The sequence below is a fragment of the Terrapene carolina genome, unplaced genomic scaffold (genome assembly GCF_002925995.2).
Source record: "Terrapene carolina triunguis isolate 2854851 unplaced genomic scaffold, T_m_triunguis-2.0 Scaffold67, whole genome shotgun sequence".
In the NCBI taxonomy this organism is placed as follows: Eukaryota; Metazoa; Chordata; order Testudines; family Emydidae; genus Terrapene; species Terrapene triunguis.
Genome location: NW_020664418.1, coordinates 7,917,488 through 7,931,967, shown reverse-complemented (window position 1 = coordinate 7,931,967; position 14,480 = coordinate 7,917,488). Strand labels below are relative to the sequence as shown.

Genomic DNA, 14,480 nt, shown 5'->3' with positions numbered 1-14,480 from the left:
GTGCTGCAAGCAAGCAACTGTATAAGAATCTGTGGCCATTCTTCATCTCAGCCTAGATCCTCACCTGCGCCATCTATAATGCAGGTTACGGTGAGTCCCAGAGGTACATTTTTAAAAAAATGTTTGATGACCAAACAAGAAATAGTTAAATATCATTATGAAGGGACATGCAGTATAGCTCAAAATTATGTAGGGAGAGTATGGTTCATAATAACCCACCTTCTCTTCTCTGAAGAAATCCAGGAGTAGAAACTAGATTTGAAGAAGTCAATTTTTTTTTTAAGTGAAGTAAAACTTATAATTTTTTTCTTGCTTTGAAGCACATAGGGCCAGAATTTGATCCGACATCATGCTGCTTTTCCCCCGTAATGCCAGCTTAACGGGATGGTATGTAAGAAAATAACTTGTACTGTCAACGTTTGTTTTATCTTTCATAAAAAGATCATAATTCTGCACTGTTTTAATGCTTGATCAAATGCAAACACTGGTCACCCTAGAGGTTATAGGGGCTGGGGAGGGGGAGGGAGAAAAGATTAGTTGGGAAGTAAGGGGTATTGGGATGTAGGGGTAAGTATGGATAATGAGGGGTGTAGGATGGAGAGCTTTGTTGGGATGGCACAGAAGAGAAGAGGACAAGGGGTATAAGCAGGGGTGGGCAGGAATAAAAATGTGGCCACTTTTGGAGAGGCACTTTCTGTGCCCCCACTGCCGGAGGAGCTGTGTCTCCAGGGCCGGCTCCAGGCACCAGCATTCCAAGCAGGTGCTTGGGGCGGCAATCTGCAAGGGGCAGCAGTCAGTATGTTTTTGCCGCCCCAAGCAGCGCGCCGAATTGCCGCCGTGGACGGTGGGGGCAGTCCGTGTGCCGTTAGGGCGGCACGCACGTTTCCGCGGCGGCGGCAATTCGGCAGCAGCTTCTATGTTCAGCTGCCCGCGGTGGCAATTCGGCAGGTTCTGTCTTCCGGCTGAAGACAGAAGCTGCCGCCGAATTGCCGCCACCACGGAAACGCACGTGCCGCCCTAAAGGCACACGGACTGCCCCCACCGTCCGCGGTGGCAATTTGGCGTGCTGCTTGGGGCGGCAAAAACAGTAGAGCCGGCCCTGTGTGTCTCCCCACCTTGGCCCCAGTGGAGCTGGTTCTCTGCCCCCATCCTCCACAGCCCCTGGGCCGGTGTCCCCCTCCCTCAGCAGACAGAGAAGCTGGATCTCCCCCTCCCCCCGCTGCGGAGCTTGCTCTCCCAGCCTTGGCTCTGAAGGGGGGGGGGGAGGGGAGAGAGAGAGAGAGAGCGCGCTGATTGTAAGGGATCAGAGGGGTGTAGGATGAGGGGATGTGGGGTCGGTGGTGGGTAGGGGCTATAGGGGTGTGGGGTCGGTGGAGGTGTAGGGGGTCAGTGGGGTGTGGGATGAGCACGTGTGGGGTTGTGGGGGGTAAGGTAAGGGGGTGTGGGGTTGATGGGGGTCAGGGGGTGTAGGATGAGGGTGTGGAGTTGGTGGAGTGTAGGGGGTCAGTGGGGTGTAGGGTCGTGGGGGGTCAGTGGGGTGTAGGATGAGGGGGTGTGGAGTCAGTGGGTAGGGAGTCAGTGGGAGGTAGGATGAGGGGGTGTGGAGTCAGTGGGTAGGGAGTCAGTGGGGTGTGGCGTTGGTGGGGGTGTACGGAGTTGGTGGGGGATAGGACGAGGGTGTGTGTGGTCAGTGGGGGTAGGCGGTCGGTGGGGTGTAGGATGAGGGGGTGTGGGGTCAGTGGGCGGTAGGTTGAGGGGGCATGGGTTTGCCGGTGGGTAGCAGGTCAAAGTGGTGTGGGGTTGGTGGGGGTATAGGGGGGTCAGAGGGGTGTAGGATGAGGGGCTGGGGTCATCAACTTGTCCATACACGGACACAAGTGTCTGTGGTATAAATAGGAGTACTTGTGGCACCTTAGAGACTAACAAATTTATTAGAGCATAAGCTTTCGTGGGCTACAGCCCACTTCGTCGGATGCTGTAGCCCACGAAAGCTTATGCTCTAATAAATTTGTTAGTCTCTAAGGTACCACAAGTACTCCTGTTCTTTTTGCGGATACAGCCTAACATGGCTGCTACTCTGAAACCTGTGGTAAAAATGTTGAGGTCCATGGTAATTTTTCAAAAAATTGAATGACTGAATGACATAACCCCCCCACCCCGATGTCCATCACTAAGTACGATAATTTTGTTAAGTGTCCGTCACAAAACATGGTGTTGCCCACCCTGAAGAGGGAGTGTAGGGGGTCAGAGGGAGTATAGAGGGGGAGGGGTGTAGGGGGTCAGTGGGGGACGAGCAGGCGCTGTTCCGGCACCAGCAGGGCCCGGTGGCCCCTCACAGCCCTGCCTGGGGCCCTGTGCCCAGCTAAGAGCGGCTCCGGCAGCAGCTCGGCGGTGCTATCCCCTCGATTGTCCCTCTCCGGGTTTCCCTGCCGTCCCCTTCGCGCCGCGTTTTCTCTCTTTCCAGGCGGAGTGTGGGATTCTTTGCGGGGGCGGGGGAAGGTGGTGCTCCGCGCGCGCCCCCGGCGGTTGGTCGTCGGAGGAGCGCGCCGCCTCCCGCTGGGAGAGAGACGGGAGAAGAGAAGTGCGTTTGGCGCATGCGCCTGGGCGGCGGTGGTTGGGGGCGGAGTGCGGCGAATGCCCCTCTTGCTGTGTGCGGGAGACGTGAAGCCTGGCGCTGGGACCGGCCCGCGATGGAGTGACTCCCCTCCCCGGCCTTTCTGCACGGACGGTGCTAGCCCCGCGGAGCCCGACCAGGGCAGCCCTCTCTTCAGGCCGCCGCAGCGGCAGCGCCCGGTTAAGGGCGAGCGGACCCCGTCCGGTCGGAGAAGCCCCCGGGGGAGGGGCAGCTGCTGCTGGGTGCCCGGCTGCCGGGCTCGGGGCGCAGAGCGATGGCGGCGCGGGGAGCCAGGCGGCTCCTCGGCTCCCTGTGGATCGCCCTGCTCCTAGGGCAGCCGGACCTGGCCGGTGCCGCCAGGAGCAGCTCGCAGAGCCCCGCAGGTAACGAGCCGGGCGATCCCCTGTGGCAGCGCGCGAGGGCGGTGTGGGCGGGGAGCTGGCGGGCAGAGGGGCTCCGCGCCGCGCGGAGGTTGCGCCTGGTCGCGGGGGGGCTGCAGTAGTGGCCTGGCGCGGCGCGCAGGGGCTGCCCGGGGTGACCGCTCCGCCCGCGCGCTGGAGGGAAGAGGCCGATGCGGCCGGCCGGGCAGGCGGCTCGCTGAGGGCGGGGAACGGTAGCCCCGCGGCTTTGGAGAGGTCCAGGCTGGGCATTTACAGGCACCTTTCCCCAGCTCTGGGAAGGTCCGTTCCACTTGTGAGAGCGGGACAGCCTTGGGCACCTTACGTGCACCAGTAGAGGCCACTGCACATCTCCTTCAGTAGAGTTATCCCTGCCACTTTTCGGTACTGGGAGGGACACAGGAGGCACCTGGGTCCAGTTTCCCTCAGCATTCCCCGTAGGCTTCACCAAGGACCTCCGTTTCCTGCTCTCATTGAAATCTATGGACAAACTACTATTGAAATCAGTGAGAGCAGAATCGGGCCCTAGCTGAGCTGCAAGACCAGACCTGCTTTGCTGATTTCAGCAGGGACTGCTTACCAGCCGAAAAATGACGACCTGCGGAGGGTGATCCTGTTGGGTAAATGAGAGCCAATAAGTATTTTTTTATTTAAAAATTATCGAAAAAAGTCCCATTTTTTTTGTCTTTGGGTGGGAAGAAATAGGGCTAGATTGTGTCACCCCTCAAAGTGACCACTAATGATCTTCTACATTGCTTGTGCCTCTTTTGCCTGTTTAACACTGGGATTGGCAGGCATACAAGACTTTAAATTAATGGTTTTGCAGCATTTCATTTTTTATAATAGTCACACTTGTCAGATTTTTACTGTTCATGATCTTAGTGTTTCCATTATGAATTCTGATTTTCAGGGGTTTAAAAATTAAATCACATCCAGTTGAAATGTGATATATGAATTAGTGTTTTCTAAATCTTACAAAGAATGTTAAATCTGTTAAATATGTTATAGAATGCTTATCAAGTCTTTAATAGTGTAAGCTGCTTAGTTTGCAAAGCTTTTGCTTAAAAAAAAAAAAAAAAAACTTTTGTCCCTTTGTTGGCATTTGAATTCATGCTGAAAAAAATCTGGTTTCTAGTGCCAAGAAATACCTTCAACTTTTGATTGGAAATCTATTGTAGCTTTTGCATTTTGACATTTTAAAGATAGTGGTGGTGGTGAGGTTTTGTTTGAAAAAGAAATTATTGATCAGGCAGTGGAGTTTCTTCATAGAATTGACTGAATAGCTCTGTTATTACATGGTATAGTATGGCTGTTTCAAATCACATTAGGCAGGAACTTGGCATGGGGGTTGTCAGTGTGGGTCCTGCTATAAAATATGTATGTATGGTGGCTGATATTTACATGACAGGAGAGTATTTGTCTTTACAAAATGCAAGTTTTGTAGGTTCTAACTCTGAAGTATGGCCTGTACCTTACGAAAAGGATGTTAAAAATGGGATATAGAGAAAGATGTAGTGAAGTGGGAAGGGACCCACAGAGAGAGAGAGAGAGAGTACTAAAAACATGCTATATATGTTGGAACCAAAAGAAGATTCTCTGGAAGTTGGCTTGAGTCTGTGGCCTGGAGCCAATTAGGTGATTTTTTTTAAATGACCTAGGGGAAAAAAAAGTACTATATTTTTATCTTTGGATGGGAAGAAATAGGGCTAGAATTGTGTCACCAATCTGAAAATGACCAATTAGTGGTGATCTACAAAGATTGCTCATGCCACTTTTACCTCTTAGCACTGGGCTTGGATGGCATATAAGATTTTAAACTTCAGATTGTTTTTGCAGTTATTGCATGTCTTGGAATGATATTAGACAACTGCACTTGGAAAACAAATATTTTGTTCCTCTAGTACAGGGGTCGGCAACCTTTCAGAAGTAGTGTGCTGAGTCTTCATTTATTCACTCTAATTTAAGGTTTTGAGTGCCAGTTAATACATTTTAACATTTTTAGAAGGTCTCTTTTTATAAGTCTATAATATATAACTAAACTATTGTTGTATGTAAAGTAAATAAGGTTTTAAAAATGTTTAAGAAGCTTCATTTAAAATTAAATTAAAATGCAGAGCCCCCCAGACTGGTGGCCAGGACCCAGGCAGTGTGAGTGCCACTGGAAAATCAGCTCGCATGCCATAGGTTGCCTACCCCTGCTCTAGTATATAAAATATAATGTACTTGCTGGGTGCTGCAGGTGTATTAATTTACCCTTCCTTTACTGTTGGTAAGAGTATTACCAGGCTTAATGTCCCAAGTCACCATTTATGATATAATTCCTCTTGTCTTAACTATTTATGGAATGATTATTAAATTCCCCAAATATGTTGTTTGATTTAGGTCAAATATATCTAGTTCTCTGACCCAAAGAGGTTAGACATGAAATGGCAAGGGAAGAAAAAAACAGAAAAAAAAAACAGAAACAGATAGGGGTGGGGAGGTCAAGGTTTATTTACAGTTATAAGATCATGAGTGTGCTTGTGTGATTTTGTGCAAATCTTTTGTTTCATTAAGAATTTTTGTATATATTTAACTTGCAAAATAATTATAAACACAGGACACTAAAGGAATTACTGCTGTCATAGAGTTTAAGGCCAGAAGGGACCACCAGATCATCTAGTCAAACCTCTTGTATATCACAGGCCACCAACACCACCTGCATAATAAATCTAATACTTGTCATACATGTATATTGACTATTCAGCATATAATTTGACATGTAAGTGACTTGATTGAAAATAACTCCTCCTAAGCTATGCATGATGTATTGTTTTGGCATTTGCATAAGTGCCCATAAATAGAGTGCAGTGAAAGGCCATCTTGATGTTTTTTTCTTTGTGATTAAAGAATGACTTGCAATAGTCTCTCTATCTGGACTTTATGCAACAGGAATACAGCATAGTTTGTAGCAGCTGGTTGGTTTGGTTTAGTCTTCTGTACTATAAGTTTTTCTAACTTTTCAGCCATAGTTGTTAAAAGAGCAAAGTGAATGGACTCAGTTACAAGGGTATTATGTAGAATCTTTCTAGATAGTGCTTTATGTAAAGTTTGTTGTTGTTTTCTCGAGTGGAAGTCAGTACAGTGCTACTTAGCTAAGTTGTAAGTGGGTGGTTTGTTTCTTTCAGTCTCACTTTTGCTGTGATATTACCTTGTTACTTCACATTTTAGCGTTCTTAAATTTATTTTTTTTTTTTAGTTGTAGGTCCGTTTCAATTAAATGGTTGTTGACTGATGATGAAATTATTATAGTAAACTAATGTATGAATTTACACAGATTTGATCAGTTTATACATATACCTATGTGTAGTATGCATTTGTCACAAACAGGAAGTGTGTGGAAAATATTGTCATTTTCATTTTAAATTAGATTTCTTGGCTTAGTTGTGTTCCTCTTTTCTTTCTATATAAATAATATAGTACACACTTGGTTATTCTTGGCTATAAAGTATCCTGGTGGTTTGCAAGAGATCAGACTTTTGTCACTGTTCTATTCTAGGAGTGATTATTGCCAGGGCAGTGTAATATGGGGAAGTGAGGGGAGAGGTGCCACATTTTTGTTTGAAGGTTTTATAAATGTTGGGTCTTTGAAAGTTGTTTAGAGGCTTGCATTGTTAGTTCTGGTGGAGCTGAGTTCATGTCTTGAGTGTAGGTGAGGAGGACAAAGGTGCATGATAAATATGACTTCTGTGGATATCATCACATATATATTATGTATCTTAATGAGAAACCATTAATTTATTTACTTTGAAAGAGAAGATAAAATTATGCAAGCATCCTCAGAGAAATCTAAACACAGCTCAGGCGTCTTTGTTTTTTTTTTTTTTTTTTTTTTAAATAATATTCAGCTAGCTCAATTTTTTGTGGCTTTCTATCTGCATGAGATTTTCAAAAAATATTTAATGCATGCTTTTCTTAGTCAGCAATAGGAAGCAATGAGGGTGCATGGAAATGGAACAAGATGGGTATTTTCAAGAAAATTACATAAAACAATACTAACGTTCTTTTGGCAAATATATTTCTCATTTATGTAACAATACATAATTTCTAAATTGCAGCGTATAGATCACTTTGGGACAGAAAACAGGTGTTGCGGTAATTTTAGCCTTTTAGAAATCTTCAACTTCATGAAGTATATGCCATCACAGATATGATCTTTTTTTCCTAAAAATGCATAAGGATTTGTTTTCATTGTCACACTTTGTAATGCATGTGTGAGAGGAGAAAGAGTAATGAAATTGTTGCCATTATCTAATATTTATATTAGTTTTTTTGTGAGGAATCTGGGTTCTGGCTTAGAGAGAGAGGTTAATGAAATGAAAGTAGGCTTGATTCTGCTTCCACTGAAATTAATAGCCAACCTTCTCTTGATTTCAATGGCTGCAAGATTAGAACTCAACTGGCTGCAAGATCAAGATCACTATTTCTCACGTGTCTAATTAAAAGAATTTTTTTTTTTTTTTTTAGCTAACATTGCTTTCTTTTCACAATCTCCCATCATTGCAGTACCAGTGTTCCTTTGATTTGTTATCCATTTTCTCTAGACATTCATCTACTCTGCTAAATATTGGTTACCTAGCTCCTTAATGGCTTCACTTGTAAATGATAACAAATATTTTCTTGCATATTTTCTTTCATAGTTGCCCTAATGTTACTCTCCCCCCTAGCAAGCCCTAATGAGACTGACTGATATATATGGAGAAAAGGCACAAATCAATTATGTACTCTAGTAAAATGCAATAGTAGGCTTTTCTTTTGGTAGTGATGTATAGGAGAAATCCCAAAACTTGTTTAGTAGTGGTGTAATAACCAGATTGGTTGGTATGTCTATTTCTTAACTACAACAGACATTTAATGTGGTGCATGGTAATATGATAGTAATAAATCTAGTAGTTAAATGTGACATGTTAAAAGTAGGCTATGACATGCCCAAAGTATGATAGAAAATACTGTCACTAAATATCAAACTGGTTGTTCTTACAATACAAATTTTAGAGATTAAATTTAAAAGTAGTAGCCTGTGTTCACTAAGGTTATTTTAAATTTTCTGTGTATTTGGGTTGTGAATGGGGAAATATACTGCCTGTCCATATCTTTTATCATACTGAAATAGATTGATAAATGATATCATCTCACCCACCTAGTGTCTCTTAAAAATACCAGGTAAAAGAGCCAAAAGAATTCTTAAATCCATAGAATAAATATTACAGTGATATGAGAGAATTTGAGAAATCAACCATACTACTGGTTGTCTATTGATTGCTAGTGCTCCAATTAAGTCACTAAACTGCCTACTGGGGGGCGGGGAGAGATAGCTCAGTGGTTTGAGCATTGGCCTGCTAAACCCAAGGTTGTGAGTTCAATCCTTGAGGGGGCTGTTTAGGGATCTGAGGCAAAAATCTGTTTGGGGATTAGTCCTGCTTTGAGCAGGGGGTTGGACTAGATGACCTCCTGAGGTCCTGTCCAACCCTGATATTCTATTGAGGTGGGTTAAGTTTTTTTTTTTGTGTTGTTTATGCCTATATTCTTTTTTTTTTTTTTTTTATAGTTACATTATAGGGTTCTTAACACCTCCCCTCCCCTCCCCCCCCCACTGGTATTATTTGAGGAACTAAATATTAGTTGGAAAAATGACATTTAGATGTAGCAATATCTAATAAATAACTGATTTATTAGGTGCTTTCATTTTTAAAATGTTCAGTATTTTAAATGCTAAATATATACTATTAAGAGAATACCTTTAACTCTTAATTTTGCAAAGTGAACAATATGATTAACTGATGGATGCAAAAACTTTACATTAAAATTATTTTATCAATTGAGAGATTAAAATAGAAAAACTATCGATTAAATGGGATGAAGGAATAAACAGACCTGCATTGTTGATGGTGACTCTTCAGGATTTGAGAGGGGGGAAGGTTTCTGATGTTTCTCCAGTGTCTGGCTAACACAAAATAGGCTCAGGGTAACCCATTTTACGTACTGTAATATTCTGTAGAATTCAATGCATTTTTGTTTATGCATGCTTGTTTTTCTGTTACTCATACACATTTAACCATATACATCTACTATGAATAATATAAAGTGAATACAGTACTTTGATAGTTAAAGGTTATTGTTGTGTTTTTACCATTCTCATGTGCATCAGAGAGTGTAATGATGAAATGGCCGTAAAAGAATGATAGAAGCAGTTAGTGCTCTTTGAACATTTTACCAGAGTATTATAAGTGCCCTTTAAGAAAGTGTGTTACTGCAATGCCATGATACTCTTAAATTCAAAGCGCCCTGCTGAAGAACAGATACCCAAATGTCCGTTAGAAATTCAATGGGTAGAAATTAACATTACATTCCCTGTCTCCAAACATTAGCAATTTACACTGAATTCTTGCATGAAGGTACTTAAGCCCCTGGAGAACTGTATTTGGTAATTCCAGCTACTATAAAATCCATGGATTATACATAGAATACTGTGAATATACTAAGTGTCTGTTTTTTAATGTAAATTGTTTTTAATGATTTCCTCATAAAAATCCAATTGGAAAATTAAATCACCATTATTTCTAATACACATTTACACGCTGCTGAGAATTTCTTTTGTGATATAAAAGTGCTTTACTGAATGGTTGCAAGTTGTGAAGCTGAGTGACACTTGGACTCGTATCAAATTATTCCTGAGGGCATTCTGCGTGAAAAAAATTAAAATTCTGCGAAATTCTGCAAAGTTTATATGTCAAATAAATGTGGAGGCTCCAGCATGGCATTGGGGAGCACAGGCCACTGGCTGCACAGAGGTGGGAGATCACTGTGCAGCCCCCCGCTGCCAACCCTGCCACAGCTCGAGGACTGGGCCTGCCCCTCCATGTGGGCAGGCAGGCTCAGCAAGGCAGGATCCAAGTGTGGGTTGAGAGGGTTTTGTGTGGGGCAGTCTGGGTGTGGGCAGCTCAGTGGGGACCCAGATGCAGGGGTGATCTGGATGCATTGGGGCTTGTTGTGGATTTCTGGTTGCAACGATAATGGGACTCTGCAGGGGGGGGGTCCAGGTGAAGGTGGTTGGGGCTCAGCCGGGGGGGATAGAGCTCGGCAAGGGAGTCTGGGTATGCAGGGCTCAGTGGGGGGTGCAGATGCTGGGGCAGTGGGGCTCAGTGGGGTGTGGATCCAGGTGCAGCTAGTTGGGGTTCAGTGGAGTGGGGATCTGGGTGTGGGTGGCTTGAGGTGGTCCAGGTGCAGGGGGAGAGGGACTCATTGGGGGGTTCTGAGTGAGTGTGTGTGTGTGTGTGTGTGTGTGTGTTGAGGCTCGGCGGGAGGGTCTGTGTATGAGGAAGTCTGGATGCATGGGGGGTTGAGCTGATGCGGGAGCAGCTCCCTGTACAGGGTTCCCTCCCCCTGCAGCTGAGCAGCAATGGGTGCAGGAAAGAGGAGGGGAGGGGGAGTTTGCAGTGCTTTCTGCAGCCGGGGGAGAAATCTGGGGGTGGGTCTGACCTGGCCCTGGATGCTGTGCAGGGGAAGAGGAAGTCCAGTCCTCCCCAGTCCAGCCGGGACTAGCATCTGAGCCCAGTGTGCAGGGTAGGAGCCACCAGCCTAGTCTTTCCCCAGTCCCACCTCCTGCCCTGCAGTGATTTACCTCTCTGCTGGGTGCCCTGGGCACCTGAAACATACTGCTGGGGAGGGTTGCATGACCGCTCTTGTGGCTTTCCTTTGCTTCCCCGTCAGAAAGTCATTTTTCTGTGGGGAAGCAAAGAAATCTGCGGGGGACATAATTCTGTGCATGCTTCCCCCACGAGTAAACAAATTCCTTTTTCATATAATATTCTCCAATGCTATTTTATTTTTTATAAATAATTTTATAAGTTGTTTGGTTGGTGAGTATTCTTAGCATTGTTTAAGACCATTGCGGTGTTGCAATGTTCTGGCAGGACGAAATCGGACTCATTAGAAATCCACACTATTTAGAGAACAGTATGAGACAAGACTTTTTTTAGGAAGATAACAGTGCCTCAAATTGGGGGTGAATCCTGGGTGCCGTGGTTACAGTGGAGATAACAACTTATAATACGGACTTTAGAAGTGAACATGTTACATTTTTATAGTTACTGCTAATAGAAGTTGCATACTTATTGCTGAGGGTTTTTTTTGAGATGCTTATTAATACCTGATAAAATTCAGTTGTCAGATCAGTTGCTCTACACAATAGTTACTTCAAGGGCAGGGAAAATATGTGCAAAAGGTATCACCAAATAGGCATGGTGTCAATGTGAGAGCCTAAAGATTATCATTTGTCACAGTATAGTAAATCCATTCTGCTCAATGAAATGTGATACGTTGTAATATTTGGAAAGTTAATTCATCTGTTTTTTATTTTCTGTGTGTGTGTGGGGGGGGAGAATCATAGAAGCTGTCACTGACATCACAAATTCCTCCATTTCTTTATAAACTGAAGGGAAAAAAAAGGAATCTGAATGGAAAAATAAATGAGTGGCCATTCTTGTTGGATTTATTAAACCTTTTTTAAGGCCAACTTCTAGGCTTGCTCCTTGGCTTAAGATTGTTTCCACAGTTTGACTATGCTGCTGACTAGTTCATTGATTCTCTTCCTGCAAATCTTTTCTTTGTTTGTCCTAGAAAGATAATTGAAATGTGATCTACAAGCTGTTATATAAATATTTTGTGCTTTTTTGGTGTGTCTTTCTCTCTCTCTCTCTCTCTCTCTCTCTCTCTCATGTGCACATCTATTTAAGACACAGTACATTTCTTTTGTAAGTACAATTTATGAATGTGCACCAGTTTTTCACCAATACTTACAATCAATTTACTGTTCATGACTCATGACCAATCTTATTAGTCTTTCTGCTGTAACTTATGTTTTCCCATTTTATCTCTTAAAGATAAATGTAGATTTTTTTTTTTTAAACTCTTCGAGTGTTCTTAAAATGTCCAGCCACTAAATTGATATACTCCAGCAGTTTTGGTACACCAGTCTGGAACACGTCGGCTAGTCCAGTTACCAGAGTTACACGCAACAGCACCAGGAATTCTGTCCAGAGTTTTAATGCTGAGGACTCTGTATTCCAGCCTCTCTCCTATTCTCTGATTCTTTTTTAGTTTCTACAGTGAATTTCGGAATCCATACTTCTCCTTTGTGACCAAAATGGTTACAAAATATATTTATTCACTGTGTCAGAAGTGGCGCAAGGATATGTCTTGTAGAATTTCTAAACCTATGGCTACTGTGTCAAAGCTTTTAGATCCCTCAGACTCTGAACCATCAAAAAAGTGGTTTTCAGACACCTGCTATACTCGGATCTTCAACTGCTGTTAGTTGTGAAGAAACTATCTTGATAATGCAGAAGTGTGTGATGGAAGAGGTAGAAAAACCTTGTTTTTTCTGATTACTTGGTTACAGATGTTAAGGTTTCTTCTATCTTTCCTATCTGACTTTTCTTCTTTTGTAGGGCTTGTCTGCACTGAACTGAAAGTCATGTTTTTGCATTATGAGCAGATGAACAGGGCTTTGGAGCAGAGCCCGGAGCTGGAGCGTGGAGCAGCTCCAGAGCAGTGGAGCTGCAGGTTTATGCCTGGAGCGGAGCCGGAGCACAGCTCCAAAGCCCTGGATGAATAAAAGTATACAAAAGGCAGATCAGGCACTATTTTTGTATGTCTATCATGTTCTCTCTCTTTCATCTTCTCTCTAGGTGACCAGTCCTAGTCTTTTTAATCTCAATTCATACAATATTTTATGCCCCAATCATTTTCATTGTCTGTCTTTTTTAGATACATTCTACGTGTTTACCAGAACTGAACATAGTAGTGGAAGTAAGGATATATCATTGATTTTATGATGGCCTTGTAATAGTTCCTGTGCGCTCCATCCAATTTCTCTATGCCTCCTAATGTTGTTTACTTTTTTGACCACAACTGCACATTGAGAAGAGGTCTTCGTTGAGCTATCCACAGTGATGCTCAGGTCTTTCTCCTGAGTTAGTAAGATAATTTAGAACCCAGTAAAATATGGGTAGTGTGGTTTCCCCCCCGCCCCCCTTCAGTGTGCATTACTTTGCATGTATCAACAGTGAATTTTCATCTATCATATTGCCTATGTTGCCCATTCAGGTAGGTTGGTTAGGTCCTTCTGTCCCTCAATGTCCTCCAGTCTTTGCTAACCTAAATAATTTTGTCAAGTATCAGAGGGGTAGCCATGTTAGTTTGGATCTGTAAAAATCAGCAGAGAGTCCTGTGGCACCTTATAGACTAACAGATGTATTGGAGCATAAGCTTTCGTGGGTGAATACCCACTTCATCAGACACATGATATTGCTACCTCAGTGCTCATCCCCGTTTTGAATTAATTAATAAATAAATGGCACTTGGCCCAGTTTGGAACCTTGTGGCACCACATTTAACTTTGTGGCAAGATAAAAATTGACTACTTATTCCTACTGTTTTCTCTCAGTTTCTGATACAGGACAGTACTTTGCCTGTTCACCATGACTACTTAGTTTCTTTAGTAGCCTCTTGTTCAGGAATTTTGTCAAAGGCTTCTTGTAAGTCCAGATAAATTGTCAGTTGGTTCTCCGTTAACCACTACTTTACTGACCCATTGAAAAAACTAGAGTTAAGAGTTAACTTTGTAGTAGTGGAGTTAGATGCTATCATTGATGTTCTACAGTATTTTTAATTATAATTTCATCCAGTTGACCCAGTACAGAAGTATGTCTTGTTGATTTGTAACTCCCTGTATCTTCCCCGATGCCTTTTTGAGTATAGGTACAACATTTGCTGTTCTCCCAGTCCTCTGGTATAATAGCTTATTGCATATTTTTTGAGAGCAGCCCAGCCATTTCATTCTTAAATTCAATTGGAACTCTTGGGTGTATCCTCTCTGGATCAGATGACTTATTTATTTTTAATATATCAGTTTGTTTCTGCAGCCCTTCTTTTGATACGGCAATTTCCAGTGGCACCTGCTTATTACCAGAAAAGACTAAGTCTGAGTAGGTGTCCCCCTCACATCCTCTGTGATGAAGACTGATATAAAGAAATCACTTAGCTTCTCAGCAATTTTCTTATCTACCTTAATTTCTTTTCTCTTCCTGCTTATGATGTATTTCAAGAGTTTTTTGTTTGTTCTTTATACCTTTTGATTTGCTCTTCAGATTCCTTCTTAGCCCTCCCAATTTCCTTTTTATATAATGCTGCTGTAATTTATGGTTCTTTTTATTGGTTTCACTGGGGTTGGATTTCCATTTCCGGAAGGATATCTGCTTGGCTTGAATAACCTCTTGAACCATGCTATTTAGTCGCACTAGTTTACTTTTTGCTTTTTTTAATTAAAAATATGCATGACTTTTAAAATTATAGTTTTCTTAAATAGCATCTATACCTAATTTTAAGATTTTAATTGCTTTGTTTTTACTTTGGAGCTTTTTTGGCTT

The 14,480-nt window shown here is 43.0% G+C and overlaps 1 protein-coding gene across 4 annotated transcripts in view; it reads left to right on the top strand.

Moving 5' to 3' along the window:
• Positions 1-2,627: 2,627 nt before the first annotated feature.
• NEO1 (neogenin 1) overlaps positions 2,628-14,480 on the top strand; it is a 530,841-nt gene continuing 518,988 nt past the window's right edge. For all 4 annotated transcript variants that reach the window (XM_026648200.2, XM_026648198.2, XM_026648199.2 and 1 more), the window contains exon 1: positions 2,628-2,997. In XM_026648200.2, the coding sequence (XP_026503985.1) occupies positions 2,889-2,997 (109 nt within the window). In that variant the 5' untranslated portion in view covers positions 2,628-2,888. The remainder of the gene's footprint in view (positions 2,998-14,480) is intronic.